Source organism: Talpa occidentalis, unplaced genomic scaffold, assembly GCF_014898055.3.
Source record: "Talpa occidentalis isolate TD23 unplaced genomic scaffold, MPIMG_talOcc4v2.1 talOcc4.12, whole genome shotgun sequence".
Lineage (NCBI taxonomy): Eukaryota > Metazoa > Chordata > Mammalia > Eulipotyphla > Talpidae > Talpa > Talpa occidentalis.
Window position 1 is genome coordinate 48815177 of NW_023601212.1, and position 19668 is coordinate 48834844.

Here is a 19668-nt window from a genome sequence, read left to right on the forward strand (position 1 = left end):
CTGGGCATAAATATAAGGTTACCTGCAAGTAGCCCTCTACCCCAAACATATGCCATCAGTGTGCACCCCAATGAAAGATTTTACAGTCTGGTCTCTTTGTGAGAAGCCATCTATGTTTCCAGAAAGCTGGAAACATTCTAAGAAATCATCACCAACAGGCCTTTAAGTATCTGGAAATGTAATTTTTCAACCAGAAAGGCAAAGAGATACATAGATAAAGTTTATGAAGTTGAAAGGGGTTGAGCTATTGTTGGAATATTTGCTTGTTTAGCAAATCTGAACTATTAGAACCAGGGATAATTAAGAAATTCTTTTAATAAAATTTAAAAAGTCAATTTTTATAACAATTTTATAATAGTTCTAGGCTATTTGTTTGTTTTTTTAGCCCTGTGTTCCAGAGAGAAAATCTATATTTGGTTGCTTGATTAGAAGAGATCTGCTTCTAAGAGGAAACTTATTAAATGAAATTGTATTTATACAAATTTACTTACAAAGTTAATAACAAGTCTTCAGAATACTTCAAAGTTACAATGTTAATAAAATGGGTTTTCCATCAGATCCCAAGTATAAGAAGACTTGGAATTGAACCTTCCTTAGAAAATATGGATGTCAGAGTCAAACCTACAACCCAAACCAAACATCAAAAGCCCAAAAATTTTATTTAAAAGAAGAATTTCCACCCGGAATTCAAATAATATATATCCACATATGTGTTATTTTTAGCATAGGCATAACCCGTTTTAAATTTCCCTGAGGCTAGTAAGATGTATTCACTTCTGTATAAACAACCTGCTGTAAAACCAGGCAGTCATATTCTGCCATAGCTGAGATTTTCTGAGTTACTTCCAAAGGCTGTATTAACAGAGAACCCCGAGATAAGAAAATAGCAAAGGCATTAGTAACTTTGATAAAGCAATAACAATTAAATCTTGCTTTGCTGTATATTCATACAACAAAGAGTAGAACACTGAGACAACAGTCCAAACAATTCAGGTCTAAAACATATTCATCTAAAATAGCTAGATAGTTGAGGAGGCCAGTGTCATCTTAACTTAAGCTGTTGGAATGCCTGCATTAAGTCTCCCTATTTATGTAGACAAGTTGAGGTTGTGTGAAATTTTTAAGTTAGTGAAGAGTTGCTCTAAATTTTTCTGCAATTATTTATAGCTCTCTCCATAATTGCAGGGGTCACCGGTTCCACCTTTTAACCGAAGTCGAATCCAATCTGCAGACTTCCTACAAAAGAACCACCCAGGAATGTTTGGGGATTTCTCTGTAATCAGCCTTTAAAAGCAGAACAAGGGAGATAGCTATTAAATTTTGGAACTCTTTCAGACTATTGAGGCTCTTTATACGATGCTGAAAGTAATTTCCAATTATTTGAAAAAGGTTAAGGATTGAATTACTTAGCAAAGTTCTCTTACACTTGGATTAAAGTATCAGACCAAGAGAAAACCATCAAGAGTTGATCAGATGATGTAAAAGGATGTTGCATAAGGATCTGAAGTCATCGTACTGAAGAGTTTCAAAAGGTAATGTAAAAAGGAATGCATCTCTAATAACCAAACCTTGACTGCTAATCTGCAGGAGTCGCTGTAGAATGTGGTATATGTTATAAGGACTAAGCATTTCATGTTTTATGTGAAAAACCAACCCAATCTTAAATTGAAGAAGAGAATGCTTATATCCAGCAGAGACTTACTCTGTTTTTATGTTGTAGTTGAATAACTGGTACAGGAGGTATTGGCGTGGGTTTGTGAGGGAGCCTGTAGCCTCGGAATGAGGATTATTATAGCACTTGCTTCCTTGGCAGTGGTGAGGGATGAACTCTGTAACCCCTGCAGGGCTGGAAGCACTGAGCTGGGCACACAGAGCTTTGTTGTCAGTGTACCTGTCCAAATCAGTATTGGAAGGCGCAGCCAAAGTTCACATCTAAAGACAGAAGAGTAGATTCTAAATGCTATGGATTTTTTCAGACTTTATCATTTAAATTTTTAGGGTGCTAAGTTCCAGGTTGGAATTAAGAGCACATTTAGAGCCACTATTTTTGAGCTTATTTCTCCTTATGAAAGGCAGGGGTGGGTGGGGAAGCCCCTCCTTAGACAATTTCACCCTCCCTTGGTCTTATTTTTATGTCTATTTTGTCTTTTTTGAGCATGTATCCCTCTTCTCACCACTCCTCCTCATTTTTTGTATTGGCAAACAAATAACTGATTTATTTATTTCCATCTGTAATTACTAGTCCCCCTCCCCCACAAGGTTGCTCTTTGTACATAACTGTTGATTCCCCACAATTCCCTGGTCTGGGAGGATCTCCAGCAACCACAGAAAAAGGATCATCTCTCTTAATAAGTAAAAGACATGGCATGAATTCTAACCTGGCCTCTCCCGCCCCCTGAAAACTAGTTGTGGGAGCACACTACCCATTTCTGCAGAAAAATGGAAGCATGCCACTTCAGCCAGGGTGCTTGCTTAGAGAACAGTGCTTTCTGGAGCCCTGCCAACCTCAGAGAATTTACCCAGACGATCCAGGAAACACAACCATTTCCATTTATGGACATTTTCCTTTACCAATTAAGAACAAAGGGGAGTTGTTGGCTCTCTCCCCACTGATGGCTCTATTTTATTGAATATTTTTAGGCAAATGTCTCTGTACTTAGATTAAGGGCAGGGAATGGAGACCAACCACCTTGTCCATTGCTGGCATGTTAACAGCCTGTGCTTCAACTTTATCACAAGTGAGTTTCAAAGGGGGTGGCATGCCAGACATTCCTCCTGAGAGTTAACTAAGGTAATGACAGAACTCCAAGCACAAATCAACATGTCACCTGCAATTCTATTTGGGAGGTTGAGGTGGAGATGACGGTGAAGGGATCTGCCCAGCATTGTAAAAAGAAAAGTCCCCTGGGTGATGAAGACCTGAAAATGAAACAATGGACTAAGGGGACTTCCAAGGCCACAGCCTTCCGGGCCCCACCCCTGGAAATGCCCTAAGACCTTCCAGCTTGCGTCAGGAAAACTTCTGCATTGAACTCATTCCCTTGGACACCAGGATTACACTCTAGGTGATGTGACGGCCCGGGGGAAGAGAAGATGAAAATATCAGAGGCATCATAGCAGACAATCACTGCCCGGTTTGAAATTCTTGCCCCTAAGCAAATATTTCAAAATGACACTCTTACCTTTTGTAAATGATCAAAATAGAATTCCAGAAGCAGGGTCTCAAAGGCCTGAGGTGACCTTTGGCTTGAAACTCCTTAGAGTTTATCAAGATTAGTGGGGATTTTAGGCCTGGACTCTGCTGTGATTTTGTCATAACACATGCAGACAGAATTAACACATCATCTTCATTTCAGACTAGGTTGAGTTTTGAGATTTTCTCTTCTTTTTTCAAATACCAGTTTTATTGAGGTACAATTTATTTTTTGAGACATAATTTAAAGACAATAAAATTGACCTATTTTAAGGGTACACTTTGGTTAATTTTGACCACTATCATATTTCAGAATATTTCTTCTTCCAAAAGTATCCTCATGCCCCACAGCAGTCAGTCTCCTACTCCTAGTAACTACTGATCTGTTTTCTCTCCTTGTGGTTTTTCTTTTTCTAGAATCTCATATAAATAAAATTACATAGGATCTGGTCTTTCATGTCTGGTTTCATCCATGTTTCATCCATGTTTCATCTGTTCATTACTTTTTATTGCTAGACAGTGATGAGTTGATTTTTGTCTGAATTTGGAGGGAAAAAAATTAATTTGGGTCACATGGAAAAACACATAGATTTTTGTTGCCTTTCTGAGAAGCATGTGTTGATTGAAGTTAATCACAAATATCTATTCAAATTTATTTTACTTTCACATTTTCCCTGAAATAGAAGACCCACTTCTATTTCCACTCCCCTTCATTTAAAATAGTTTCAAATGAAAACACACTCACACACACAAAAAAAAAAAAAACCAGAAAAACTTGTACCATCAGGTGGGCAAATCTGAACGTGAAGGAAATTTCCAGATATTTAACAAAAGTATAAATGAACAATTCCAAGTAAATGTTAATATGGACATGAACCTGGATTAGACCAAGAGTTTAACAGAAGTTTAAAATTACAGCTGAATAGTCAGTAGAGGAATTGAAAGGCTCCATCTTTGTCACACAGTATTCCTAAATAGTTATAAGAAGACAAAAACTGATGGTGCTTAATGCCACCAATAATAGTAACAATGCTAGTAATTGTTACAGCTTATTGTATAGTGCATATGGTGTGAGCACAAGCTGGGTCATTAACTCATTAAATTTTCCCAGCAAGCCTACTAGGTAAATTTCTGTTATTGTCCCCATTTTACAGATGGGGAAACAGATCCAGAAGAAACTAAAAAGCCTTGATGAGAGGTGAAGCCAGGGTTTGGTCTTGGGAATCTGCTCCCTGGCCTGAACTTTCCTAGAGTGCTTTTCCTCCAGCAGTGCACAGGAGAGAAATTCTCAAATTGGCTATGGGGCTTGATATACCCCTGAGCAAGGTAGGAAATGAAGCTGGAGCTCCAGCTAAGCTCACAAGCCTGAGCCAGGCATGTTGCTTAGATGAGTGAAGAGGCCCAGGGCAAGGCTGTGCTGGAGGTGGGGACTGAGAAAAACAGGAACATATGGCTCTCCTAGAAGAGGCTGTGGGCTGGCCCGGTACCCAGGGCCTACTGCTCATTTTCTCCTCCAGGTCTAGGAGACCTCTGGGGGTCCTTTCAGCACTAACATGTTAGAAAATCAGAAATATTTGTTCAATTGTCTACAATCTGGTCAGGTGGTAATGGGTGTTGATAAATAACCATTCACTACAGGTTGAATTCCTTCCATATTGTGAATTTGCTTTATTTATGTTACTTATAAATCTGACCTAGCATCAAGCTTATGATTCCTACAATAGATCACTCGTTTGGAATCTTGACTTTGTCACTTACTAAGATTGTTACTTAACTTTTCTGTACTTTTGTTTTCTCATCTGTAAGTGGGAAAATTGATAGTACACCTATTTCTTAGTATTGTTTAAAAGACTTAAGGGTAACTATGTATAAAGGGGATAAAAAAGAATATATATAGTACATATGTGCTAGCTATAAGAATATATTAATAATGATGATGATAATGATAGATGAAAACATTTGTCCCAGCTTTCAAGGTATAATAAATATGGTAACTTGTGCTAAAAAAGCAGTTTTGCCTTCAAGATTTTATTTGGCTACATCCTGTTCCTAGTTCCTGCAGCACTGTTGAGCATTGCAAAACACCAATGCGTAAGAGTGTAAGGGCTTGTGACATATTTCAGCCTCTTCAATATGCCCACTACTAGGAGAAAAAATTCTAAATACCTAGTCTCTTCAGCAGCAGTCCGACACTATGAATCTTGACAGAGAAGACTATGATGTTTGAATTCTGGAAAGAGCAGAACAGACTCAAGTTTGGGATGAGAAAATTGGAGTTTCCTTTCTATTCCTTCTGAGTTGTTGCTGAAGATTTTAGAGAGGATGTTAACCCCTTTCAGGAAACTACCTCACTCCTCTTGTCTTTGGTGGCAATATCAGTTACTGGTTATTCCTGAACTCCTCATTCTTGCTCCCTGTTCTATATAAAGCCTTCCTTAGCTATCCTGGTCAGCCCAGCCTGGTCTCCATTACAGGTATAAACTGAAGTTCTTATACACATTGACAATCATGTACAGATGACTCTTGAACAATGTGGGCTTGAACTCCAGGGGTCTACTTACATATGTGTTCCCCTCCCCCAATAAATAGAGTTGGCCCTCCATACCTTTGGGTTGGCATTGATGAATTCAACCAACACAGATGGTTGGGGAGGGCCGATAAGCTGGCCCAAGGGGATAAGCACAACTCTATGAAGCAATCTGCAGCCTCTGCTGCATGAATTCTATCCCCCGGCCGGCCAGGAAACAACCCGCATGGCACAGCAGACCTCTCCGACTCACCCACTGCTCCCCTCACCAGTGTATTTTGTCAGTCTGCCTGTTCTGTTCCCTGCTCTGTCTCTGGTGAATCCTCTCACCCTCCCGTACATCTGGCCTGTACATCTGGCCTGTACCCTCCCGTACATCTGGCCTCTTGTGTGCATAAATAAATAAATATTAAAAAAAAAAAGAAATGAGGGATGACTGTGTTTAAATTTTAGGGGAGACCAAAATTGCATGTAGATTTTCAACCACAGCGGGCTGACTCCCCGAGCCACTGTACTGTTCAAGGGTCAACTGTACTGTCTTATATTGTTTTGTTGTGTTTATTATTGTCTATAGAACTATTTAGAGAAAATTCATTCAGTTAAGTAGTAAACAAAAATTTATTGGGGACTTTTGCAGGCCTTGATGATGAAGAATACCTTGGTTGTTTTTGATAGGCTGTATATAAATTTTACCTATATAAACCTCTGGTCATTTTAACATTTCTATTAGGAACCAAAATCTTCTCTTTAGCATTACCTCTCTGAATTTTGCCACCAACCTTCTTAGGCAATGGGAAAATGGAAGATATACCAGGATTTGCAGCTATCACCCACTTCACTTAGCACAGTGGTCTTAGATGATACGGTTGGTTTCAACAAACCTTTTCTAATAGACCCATAGAGAATGGCATAGGAAACGTTCTCTAAGATGTAAAAGAAATCTGAAATCTGAATCCTCTATGGAGCACCAACCATGGTTGTGAGTTAGAGCTGCACTGGTTGTTAGGTATACAGAGATACTTAGCCTTTATAGGGAGACCCCGTAGTCGACTGGCCACTTAATGAATAGCTAGCAGCAGGTTATCAGGAAGTTTTGGGGACCCAGGAGACCCTTGGATCCAGCCTGCTGATGGTGGCAGAAAGAAGGAAGTGTCAGCAGAGTGGAAAGGTGGGATAGGGCTGCTGGATTTCAGAGATAGGTTGCACCTAGGTCAGAGGACAGAGAGGACCCTGTCCCCATTTCCGACTGGCCTGTTTTCTTCATGTCTTTTAGAGGAGAGCCCTTCAGAGCTGCTGAATTATTTCTGAGTTTGCGCGCTTGAGACCGGGCCTCCCAGTTTGAGGAAGGGGCGGGCTGCTAGCTACCTCTGTGATTCTGCCCCGGACCACCCAGGGAGTGAAGGAGGGCTCTGGAAGAGCCTGACAGACACCACGCCCTGGCCTGGCCAGGTGTGTGCCCTCGGTGTGGCGAGAGGGGAGCCCTGCGGCTGTGGTGAGCGCTTTACGGCTCTGTGTGTGCTGTGTGTTTGTCTGCCTCCCGAGGGCTGGGTCCTCCTTATTCACAGGTGAGTCACACCCTGAAACACAGTCTCTCTTCCTGTCAGGCCTGAGTCAGGTAGAAGAGTCGATAAAACCACCTGATCAAGGAAAAGGAAGGCACAGCGAGCGCAGAGTGAGAACTCCAGCGCGAGGCGCCGGGCAGCGACCCTGCAGCGCAGACGGCGCCCGGCCCGGCCATGCCCACGCTCTGGCTCAGCGGCTGCCTCTGCTTCTCGCTCCTGCTGTTTGCAGCCCAGGCCACTTTCAGGAGCGAAGGTGAGTCGGCCTCCTGGAGGAAGCTTCGCAGCCCCGGGCTGTGAACTGGCCTTTCTCTGCAGACCTTGAGGGCTGAAATCACCTCTGAGGATTCTGGCTTTGTCCGAAGGAACCTCTTTAGAGGCCCCCTCCTTCTCTCCCACCTGGCGCTTCTCCAGAGATCCGTTTTAAAATAAGACTAACGTTATATAAAGCTGTCTGATTTTTCCAGTGTGAAGCCAATCGGTTGTGCCAAATCAGAGTTTTCCTGACTTCCAAAATGGTCCTTCTTGATTGCTTTTTTTTTTTTTTTGATCAAGGCGCCTCTCTGGAATCAATAACATCAGTCAAATGTTAGCATATGAATTCTTTTCCTCATGTGTGTTTTTACTGATGGGATTTGCGTGGGAATGCTTTCTGCGTCTGTGAACACCACAAAGATGGTAAAGGGGCCTCTTCAATAATCCTCCTGGAATTCCTGTTTCATATTTGGAATGGAAAATTAGCCTACATTTGTGTAATGTCCCTTGGTAGAGTATTTTCACATAATATTCATTCAACAGGCATTTATTGGGCATCTATGTTGGATCACTTAATCTTATCTAAGGCACCCAGCCGCTGTCATGTTGTGAGAAATTCAGCTCATGTAAACAAAACTTGCTGAGCACCTAGCAACTGTTTACTGTATGCTTGTGTCAGCTGACAACGCATGGGGGGGGCGGAGGAGGGTGGTTTCCTTGTCACTTAGTTTTACTGATAGAATTTGCCCTTATAACCACCCCGAATTTTAATATTGGTATTGATTCCTCATCTGATGGCATTTCAGCGGTCCTTTCAATAGGTCCAAGAGCCATTGTCACACACGAGCAAATTGTGAGTCTGAGCCAGTGGAATTAGCTTAACATTCCATTTATTCCTGCACGGTCTGGTTGATGCTGGCCTGAATTGTCTTTGAATGACCTGCATAATATTTTGGCATGAGTTTGAATGCATTGAATCAGTTCTCTTTTTTCCCTAAAATAGTACTAGAATTAACTTCCAATCCATCACCCCTCACTACCGTTTTAAAAATCATTTATGAAAATGATTATGTAGGTTAGGTTTCCTTACAGTTATGATAAATAGCTTTAACCAAGTGAAAACTATCTTAAAAGATACTCTGAATGTGAAAATGCAGAGGGGCTGCTTAGGGGTCAACTTGGCTTAAAAGAATCCTGTGGCTTCCAAAAAATATAAATTAATTTGTGCAAAATCACTCAGGCAACTATTGGCAAAGACAGTTGATTCAGGGGTTCTTAGACCTTGGCGCTTTGGGGAATGTATAATAAAGATAGTAAGGAAAGGAAGTACATATGTTTTTTATAATAGGTAATTATTGAAACAATTTCCTCCTTGACTATAGTTGAGTGTATGTGTGTGTGTTCTCATTAGATGTGGAGGGTCAGTTGTTTAACAAAGTCAGACCTCAGAGGACAGAGCTTGGACTCGCACTTTTCAAGGGTGGACCAGCTCCGAGCATTCCATCCAAACCATTAAGTCAGAAGCAGCATTTAGTTTCATTTCCAGACTCTCCCCTTCCTTGGAGATGAGCAGCTTCATACAGGCTCCTTCCCCAAAGGCCTTCATTTCGGAGTTCAACGAGAATGTGAAAAGCTTAGTGTTAGGGTAGATCACGCATACTTTTCCTTTCATGAGAGGCTGGGGATGGTGCAAGTAGGACTGAGAGTATGGTACTTGCCACCTCTCAGTGACCCGCATGTGTGTGCCCTGTGGGCTGCAACTCTGAGAGCCTAAAGCAATGGCGTTACTTCCTGGTTGTTTCCTTGCAGGTGAGATTATGATGTTAGATCTAATCAGCAAGACTGTCTAGGGGTTGGTCTCAGTGAAAGTACAGTTAACTTGACCTGACTTTGAATGTTGGCTGACTCACTTATTAGTCCTTATTATTAGTAACCTTTCAGACTCATCACTACTTGAAGTCTGCTTCTTGACCTGTTTAACAGAGGCAATGGTACTGTGAAAACTTGTAGAGTTATTTGTTTATTTCTTTTAAATATTTATTTATTTATGCATACAAGAACTGGGGTGTAAGTCAGAGGTGTGGGTGGCTAGAGGATTCACCAGAGAGTGGGAGCAACTGAGGGGAGTAGCAGGTGAGACAGGAGAGGTCTGCCTCGCCAAGTGGGTCAGGTCCCTGGCCAGCAGGGATTGAACTGGTGATGTAGTGGCTGGCAGTAGCTTGATAACACTATCTTTAATCCCTGCGCTGCCAGGCAGACCCATAAAGTTATTGAAAGGCTCCCTGGGTTGCAGCATCTGCACCACTCCCTGGCCTGGCCAGGTGTGTGCCCTTGGTGTGGCAAGTGGCTAAGAACCCCTGGATCAACTGACAGTTTTATCTTTGCCAATAGTTGTCTGGTTTTGCACAAGTCAATTTATATTAAATGCCTTTATATGCCTTAATATGCCTGGAGCCACACTTCCTTTAAAAGCCGGAAGCCAACAGTATAGTTATAGTGAAATTAGATGCCCAGAAATCTGTAAGAAAGCTAAGGACTCCCCTCCTGGAGCCCACAGTTTGATATGATAGAACGTGGCATGTAACTCCAATGATATGGACCATAGTTTACATGGGAAGGTATAACAGGAAATGGTGTGAGGAGGCAATGGAAATGAAACTAGAAATACAGAAATACTAGAATCTGAGTGTGAAGAGCCTGGCTGTGCTGTGAGAATGGCGTCCTATAGTGAAAAAAGAGTTGCAAATGGTTATAAGGAGCAGTGGACATGGTCAGATTCATGTTTTAGAAAGGCCACTGCACAGGGGCCTAGAGGAGGCAGTTGAGCTAGGAGAGCATTATTGTCATTGTGATAATCCACATGAAAGATAATGAAGTCTTTTATCAAGGTCGTGGAAACAGTAAAGAAGAAATAGATGTCAGAGGTGAAATCCAAAGAATTTGGTGTTAGAATGAGTTTGCTAGACATACACATAAGGGAAAATTGTGAGAAATATGAAGAGTCTAAGACAGATTCAGGGATTCAGGTTTGTGTAAGTGTTTGGACAAGTGATGCCATTAAAGTTGATGAGGACTATAAAATAAGGGCAGATTTGGGGAAGATTGGGTAGTGGATGAAGAGGAGGGAGTGAGTGCCTATGGGGACTTGAATCTGACATGTGAGTGGAAATCCAGCCATCCCAGCGAGTAGCTGAAACTATGATTTTGAAGTTTAGAAGGAAAGTTTGAAATATAAAATTGGGAACCCTGCCTTGACAGTAGGTGAGACTACCTGGCATGAAGAGGTAAAAGAAACCTCAAAATTTAACAAGGAGATGGAAGAACTGGAAAAGAGAATAAGGAAGAATGAGCACGGGGGATAGAAGAGAAACCCTAAAGTGGAGTGTTTTATTAGCCAAAGAAAGAGTTGCAACAATGTAGGTGTAGCATCTGATATTCAGGTATCAAAATATGAATATACAAAGAATTTGGACTAAAATAACACTGTTGGATTCAGATAGAAGAGAAACCCTAAAGTGGAGTGTTTTATTAGCCAAAGAAAGAGTTGCAACAATGTAGGTGTAGCATCTGATATTCAGGTATCAAAATATGAATATACAAAGAATTTGGACTAAAATAACACTGTTGGATTCAGCCATCGGGTATATTTTGAAGCAATTGTTCTAGAATGGGGTACCCCTCACAAGCTTCTTTCACCAACCCAAGAAAGGTGATGAGTCCTTCTACTCAGACTGAAGTGAACCCCAAGTTTTACCTAATGAAACAGATGGAATACACATGACACAGGACCCATAGCAGACTGGTTTTCAAGATTGGATTTCCTATCAATTCTTTCTGCCTTTGGCCCACTCGCAGACCTCATAACAGCCAATCTGTTACTCACTAGAACATGCTAAGTATAAAGTGACCCCACATGAGAAAGCCTCATACCTCTCAATGGGAATACCTGCTACTCAACGCCACACACACACGCAAATAATAAATTAAAAAAATACTTTGAGTATGAAAGCATTTAGTGATATAGATACAGTGGTCATATCTCCTATATTTAATTTAGTAAATCAGTTACCTACCATATTGAAATTCACATCATTTGTAAAAGAACTTAGAAGTATTCATCAGCTTATTCACATGACATAATTATTTTCAAAGTCTTCCCATCCTTTTTAAACATTGCTAAAGCCAACTTAATACAGTGTCTTCTTCACTTCAGATGAGGTGACTTGAAATATGGTCTTATTTGAGTCTGTTTTTGATGCTGCCACTGGAAAATACATCATTTTCAAAACATTTAAAAGGTTTAAAAAATATCCTTATATTTTGTGATTTCAAAATTGTGATTTCACAGTGTAAGAATCTTGAAAAACTTATTTATGACATCTATCAGCACTCACAATTGCAAAATAATGAACAATTATGAGATCCATGTTGGGTAGCTTGGCCTCTTTCTTACTAACAAGTATCTAAAACATTGAGATAATATATCTTCCCCAAAATAATGCTTGATTTTTAAAATAAAGTACTGGAGAGCTTCTAAAAGAATGTAAATGTGAACTTTATTTCCCCCTGTGGGGAGAAAATTGAGAAAATGAAAATCTCCACCTTATATTCAAGTATGTAAAATAAATTGTAATATAGAATTGAGTTGGAGGATAAGCTGAAACTCCCCACATTATCTTACATTCAGGGTGTCTTGAACAGGGAGCAGCCACTGGCTTAGCTCCACTGGCCCAAAAGTCAAGGAAGAATGTTGATCTGTGGTTAGTGCTTCTGGAAGTGGAAGCATGAACTGAATGGTTGTGGCCACCCTGGGAATATTTGTGTCATTTAAATTTTAATGACTCAATTGTATTGACCTTTTTTTTTTTTTTCCTGGAGAGATGTGCAATGGCAAGATTACAGTATAGAAATGGGAATCTATTACATCTATTACAATATAGAAATGGGAATTCCATAGATTCTGGAATATTCTAATTTAGTCACAAATCAGACTGAGTAGATTACTGAGTCATTGCCGGGCTGAGTCCTAATATAAGCACCAAGTACGTGAGGTAATATTTGACTCATATCCAAAGCCAAAAGCTATGTCTTTTCTGTATCTATGGGTAACTGTAGGTCTGTAAATGTGCCTCTCAACAAACATGTGCTTCCTTGTGTCACAGTTATTAAAGAAGAAAAGAATGATTCTTTTTCCTATACTGATTAACACAGGACTGGAGTCTTTCCCTTCTGCTATGTCAGAGGAGAGGTGCTGATTAATTGGTCAAAGCTATACATGTCCTGGATGTCTTCAAGCTTGTAGACCTTTTATATAATTCCAACTCTTTCCTTTCCAGAGTTCACTTTTATTATGTAAACATGGATCTTCACATTCTAGAAAAATAAAATTGCGGCCAAATCATTCCCCACAACTCACTTAAACATGAGAAGAATTACTCAGATTTTCAGCCTACGCGAGGCATTTCTTAAAGAAAGGTTTACATATTTCGCCACTTTTTTTCAGAACTCAATGAGAATGGACATTAGGGATTGTCTCCAGGAGCCTCTCATTTTATTACAGCAGGTCCCGGCATGGTGATAGCAGGGCTGGATTCCAACCTGTGTGATCCTCATCGGCGATGGGACACAGAGCAGTGATTGCCTTGACCAGGGTCAAGCAATTAGTAGTAGGATCCAATTTCAATGGCTAGTTCAGTGTTTTTAGCAAAACATTTCCTTGGCTTATTTCTAGTTCTTATTACGGATTTTCCTTTAGATTAATTATCAGACTTGCTAGGATCTTGATCTTTCATAAAAACATCCCTGTGTCTCTAGTTGGGACAGCTGTGTCTTGTCTATTTGTACTTGTGAGGGAATAAAGCGTCCTTTCCTTTAAAAATATCAGAAACAGCAGGTTAACACCAAACACACACTCGAGCGCATGTGCATCGACAAGAAAACAGATTTCAAATGACCCAGTGTCCTCTTTGATCAATTCTTTTATTGGATTTTCATGCCACTTGGAATTGACCAGTGACTCAGATTAGGAAACAAAGGTAGTTGAGGGATAGTTCTTCAATGACTGTTGACATTTTGAATCTGTGTATGCATAGCTGTGTTCTGGAGTTATTTTTTTCTCCTTGCTGAAGACTACTGGTGTAAGTTTTGGGGTCTTTCAGGATCAAGTCAGTGTCACAGTCAGAACTGCATAAGTTTTATCTCTGCTTGTTGCTATTTATTTCAACTCACTACCATTTTGCTTTTGGTGTAACAGGGGATTCCTAATGCTGTGATCTCAAATGGATGGGGCTGCTTTGTAAAAGCAGTGGATCCAACAGAAGCCCAGAGCTGCTGTTCTTGCATGCCCTGGGATTGTGTATGTTAGAAGGGGATCTGTAGATGAGCAGATCTTCAAGACCCAGTGGTGAGGCCACAACGGGCCTGCTGAGGGAAGGGGAGTGGAGCAGTAAGTAGTGCAATCGCCCATCTGAGGACAGGACACCCTGCTTCCTCTCCCCGGTGGAGGCTGCCTGGCCCACAGTCTTCTAGGAATATTTGTTACCCTTCTCTCTATGGATAGAAATGGTTGGGCTCCAAAAAGCCCATGTACTTCATTCTTCTTTAAACAATGCAGTTTTCATGAAGACTTTTCAAGTGATATTTTTCAGAAAAGAATCTTTAAGGAAGATGCTATAAATGCACCGTGTGAATATTTTCCCAACATTGTTAATATACATGAATTGCCATTGTTCTTTTGTCAAAACTGAGGACTGTGATAGTGCATAGCAAGCAGGTACACACCCAGATGTTTTTTCCTTTGTGAAGGGATGTAGCAAAAAAATCTATGCCTTATCTCTTTGTACAGAAATATATTATTCGAAAAAACAGTAAAAGTTTTACAGAAGAGGAATTATTTATTAGGTAACTTTTTTAAGGAGCCAAGGAAGCACAAATTTAAATAATTGAAAAACCATATTTAATGTACATTTCAATTAGCTACAAAAACATAAAGATCCCCTCCTAACATACAAATCAAAATATCGTTTTAGATGTTTAACTTTTCTTTATTGAGGCTCTTCATACAAGATTTCTCTCTTTGGGGTCCTCATTGCTTCAGAAGAACTCTGGCTGACCTGGAGTCTCTGAGTTCCTTTATTTCAGTTGCTTCTTAAAAGGACATTTGACACCTCTTGCTGGGCCGTGTAAGACATGCTCAAAGAACCCTGTGTTCTCTGAACAATAATCAAGTGCCCTTTCTGTATTAGAATATACTTCTTTATAAATGATCTCATAGAAATACAGAAATTGTGATTTTTGTGGTCAGAAGGCTGGAGGTTCCAGGGGCGGTGGATGAATACTTTCATTTAAAATCTTCACCACAATTACTTATTGAGTCTGCATACTGTAGCTGACACAGCAGTCTTGGCGTAGAGACTTCGAGGTGCCAGGTGTAAGAGAATGGGACTGCTTGGTGTCTCTTGGGTCCTAACCTTCTCTGCCCTTTCACCTTTGAACTCACTCAAGCTAAATCCTCTGCCTCCTCTTTTACCCATTTATCCTCTGACTTTCCAGGCAAAAAAAGGCATCTCTAACCTACCTCTCTGTTAAGTAGTACTTTCTTTCCCTCTCCAATTGTCCACCTGGGTCCAGTGGGGTGCTAGGGGAAGGCCTCTCCAAGTGTCTACAGTCACAGGTGCTGATTCCAAGTCTAGGTTGCAATGGGGAGCGAGCTGATCAGGCAGGCTGCAGCCCCATGGTTCTGGCTGCCTTGGCTTAAAACATGGCTGTGAAAAGCTATGAGTCAGAAGACTGAACTCAGTTACAAGACTTTGGGCGGGGGAAGTGCCTTTTTAGTTTTCTAATTAGAAGGCATATTTTGACATATCTTAAAAAGACAAAACTGGAAATGGACACACACAGTCAGCCATAAAATTTAAAATCAGTTTAAATGATGGCACATTCAGATTTTGTTTGACAGTATTCACCCAAGCTGAGAAACATTAAATCTCAGAAAGAAAAAAAATCTCACATAGGAGCTTTTAAAACCCAAAAATACTTATGATCATTTTCATCATCACAGGTAAGGATAATATATAAAAATATTCATCTTGTCATCTTGAATATTTCCATTTGGAGACTTTGATTTTTGCAAATAGGAAGAGAGCTTCCAATGCCTTTGATTCTAGAAAGGTAGATGGCAGGTACTTCTTGCTTTAGATTTGTAAGTAATGTGCACTTTGAATATTTGTAAAAAATGCACAAAATGTATAAAAATACATTGAAATGTTATTTTAAAACATTTTCAATAATTGCTTTTGTTCTGAAAATATTTATTTGCCAGTTTTTTTTTTTTAAATAGTCTAGTTGTTTACTTTAGATTTACTATTAAAGGACCTCATTACAACTAATTTCGTGGAGGTGATGGTTGATCTCTTTGAGGATAAAACAGTTGTTAGTTTTCATGAGACCAGTTGCTTGACACAGCAGAGGGGAATGGTATCTGATAAGATAAATTAAGGTTTCATTTTTAGTGTAACTTCTTTGAGCAAACAAAAGGGAGGAGGATAGTTGGGATTGTTAGCCCCAACGCACCTCTTTCCACCATGATGCTTTTCCTTTATAATGCAAGAATTTTAAGAACAGAGGAAGTGAAGGCACAGAATGAAGTAAAAGTGAAATCAATGGGTGAAATACATGTCCCATGGGGGTTGTTATATGAAATTAGGCTGGGAAAAAAGCTAGGATTAAGCCATGGAATGCTTGTATACAGTGTTAAGAAACCCTGATGTTTAACCCAAAAAGAAAGGAGAGATATCAGAGTTTTAAGCAGAGAGGAAGTGATTGAATCTGTATTTTGAAAAGATTTTCTGACTGCTGAGTGAAGGAAGGCAAGTGAAGCTGAGGGGAATTCAATTAGGAAGACTTTGTAGGTAAGAGGTGATTGGGATTTGGCCTGAGTGGCCAGAAAGGAGAGAGACTTGGATGAACTTGGGCTATTTACTGGGTTATAGCAGTAAACTTCTTTGTTGGATTAGATACGGGCAGGTGAGAAAGATGGACAACTTGCCAGAATAGCTTCTGGCTTTCTGACTTGGAGGGATGACAATCCCCAGTTTGGTCTTAAACATATTTTGTGTTAGGAGCTTTTCAGACAACCAGTTGAAGATGTGGATGACTGGTCAGGAGCATATAAAACCAAGAATGAAGTCTGGGCCAGAGAAGTTTCTTGGGATGGCAACACCTGTTATGGTTTTATGGAAGCCCTTGGCTTGGATGAGAGAGCTATGGAGTTCTACAGTTAGGAGTCATGGAAGTTCCAGGAATGAGATTTGAGGAACAGCACCTTTAGAGTTGGGGTAAGAAGAGGAGCCAGTAAACGTTCGGGAGGAGGGCAGAGGCCAAGAGTAAGGTCCAGGAGGAAGCCTGACAACATGCTGTCCTAGTAGCCCAAGGAAAAAAGTTACAAGAGGGAAGAAGAGGAAAAGATGCCATGTCTCAGAAAGGGAATAAGGTGCACACAATGCCAGAGAGGATACACAGGGAACACATCTTTCCTCTAAATAAGGAAGAGAATTGAGTGCCGTCTCTAAACGGTTTAAGTTTGGACTCATCCATGGGAGCATAAAGGTAAGTATTATATAAACTTGCTGCCGTTTCACTGAATCAGTATTCATGCGCTGAGCAGCTGAAATGGTAGCAAGAGAAGCAAAGCTCTACGTAATAGCAACCAGCACGCTCTGGCAGGTTCAAACATGATGCTCACATTCCTAGCTGCTGAGATAACTCCATATGCCAGCCAAGTGCACTGCCGGTCCAGGCTGCGTGATCACTGCACACTGATCTCATGGTCTCAAGACTGCCTGTCCCTGCCTTCCTCCCGCACTGCCCGCGGCGAATGGCAGGTCGCAGGGTACAGACCACAGTCCTGTAGAGAGAGAGTCATCTGGTGTGAACAGCAGCCTGAGAGACAGTCCCAGACACTCCTAACTGAAGCTATCATGTTCCTCTCACAATTCTTTCTGTCCCTTTCTCATCATGGATCTTTTTTTTTCTTTTTTGATTGAAACATTTTGGCTTTTTCACTGAATTCCATATATGGAAACAATGAAAATGTTCGGTATTATGTTGAGACAATTTCAAAATAGGTCCCTGGATGTTTGGGGTCTTTTTTGACTCTTTTTTAGGAAAATATTTATTTTATTTTTATGCATACAAGAGCTGGGGTACAGGCCAGAGGTGTGGGAGTGAGAGGATTCACCAGAGACAGAGTGGGGAACAGAACAGGCAGACTGACTGAAATACACTGCTGAGGGGAGCAGCAGGCTAGTCAGGAGAGGTCTGCTGCGCCATGTGGGAATCTCCCTGGCCGGGGATCGAACTCATGCTGCAGCTGCTGCAGACAACTTCATAGGTTACATCTTAACCCCTTGCGCCACCAGGGAGGCCCTTTTTGGACTTTTCTTATAGTCTCCCTTCTTCCCTCCCTCCCTCCTTCTGTCCCTTCTTCTCCTATTTTTCCTCCTACCATTTTTTCTTTCCTCCTTCTGCCCATTTTCCAATCTATTCTTCCTTCCTTCCATCAGTCCGTATGTCTGTCCATCCATCTACCCACCCACCCATCCGGTCTCAGACCTTGTATGGAGTACTGTGGGAATACACAGGTAAGAAACCCCATAGAGGAAGCAAGTTGTGTATACAAATAGTGATGATCCAGACAGAACATGGTAAATGCCAGGAGACTGGGGAGGATGAAGTCCTGTGGGCACTCAGAAAAGGGAGAAGCTGTTGAGGGTTAGTTGCTGGGGCTATAGGTATGCTCTGACACATCTCCCGAAGAGATGGTGCTGGCTGCTGGGCGGGTCCAGGGAGGGTGGGAGCAGCTTCCCCATGAAAAGGAAATAGCAAGTGTTAAGGCCTGAGGTGGGGACGAGCTTGGTGCATCCCAGAATTTGTGCAAGGATCTGTGTGTTGGAGTCCAGTGGACAAGAGAGAAAAAGAGGAGTGAGAGAAACTGGAGAGGTCAGTAGGGCCATATCTGGTATGTTCTGAAAGGAGTTGGGATTTTAATTTTGTTGTTACTTTTGAAACACCAAAATGCATGATGAGTTCATTAGTGGCATGAAAATGGAAATTAGATCATTCTGGTGAAAAGCTGGAACTTGTATTTAAGTTTAGAATCACAGAAAGAGGATCTGCTTATACACAAAATGATTGCCTTTATGCCAAATTACTAAAATTTCTCGTAACTGCTTATGTTTCTGATGGGAAATTTCAAATGAGATCTTGATGAACTGCAGCCATTGATACTGATTATTCCAAGGCCTTGCTCTAAGAACAACCCTAGGAAATATTTTTGGTTTCCTTTTATTCTTCCAAGGATACAGCTTGGAAACAGCCTTTGCCCTGTGCATCCTGTCCTGACCTGTTGGGGTTGTGTGTCTGAGTGGGGGTGGGAGTATTGGCAAGTGAGCCCAGGGGTGCTGCACACCTTGCTACATTGTTTGGAGAAGGTTTCCAGCACCTCAGATCTGCTTCTCCACAGAGCACAGGTCTTGGTGGGCGGGCCAGTCTGCTGCCGGCTGCCTGGCGGGCTCTCCTAAGAGGCACCTTGAGGGTCAGTGATGGTGTGCTATTATAGTTATTATTATAATAAATAGTGAAGCACCAAAAAGCATGTAGAGCAGCCAGACACAATTACCACCCATGCTTTACTAGACTTAAAGAAACAAGTGCTGGGGGCCTCCCTGGTGGTGCAGCGGGTTGAGCACAGCACTGTGAAGCAACCCGTAGCCTCTGCAGCACAAGTTCAATCCCCGGCCAGCCAGGGAGCAACCTACATGGTGCAGCAGACCTCTCCTGTCTCGCCCACTGCTCCCCTCAGCAGTGTACTTCGGTCAGTCTGCCTGTTCTGTTCCCCCCTCTGTCTCTGGTGAATCCTCTCACCCCCAATATCTCTGGCCTATACCCCAGCTCTTGTATGCATAAATAAATCAATCTTTAAAAAAAAAAAGAAGAAGAAACAAGTGCAAATAGGAGTAAAATGAGTCCATTTCAGATGTGTTTATGTGGCGCTGTAGGTGAACTTAATGATTTCAGTTCCTTTAACTGTGGCAAGAACCAAGAAAAAGCTTTGGGGAAGCTGGAGTGAGGGGACA

General features: G+C 41.2%; 1 protein-coding gene across 1 annotated transcript in view; it reads left to right on the forward strand.

Annotated features, from left to right (window-relative positions):
• The first annotated feature begins 7066 nt into the window (after positions 1 to 7066).
• Positions 7067 to 19668, forward strand: part of LAMC2 (laminin subunit gamma 2) — a 56072-nt gene continuing 43470 nt past the window's right edge. Inside the window, exons 1-2 of the mRNA XM_037506272.2 lie at positions 7067 to 7212; positions 7325 to 7535. Coding sequence (XP_037362169.1) covers positions 7457 to 7535 — 79 coding nt within the window. The 5' untranslated portion in view covers positions 7067 to 7212; positions 7325 to 7456. The remainder of the gene's footprint in view (positions 7213 to 7324; positions 7536 to 19668) is intronic.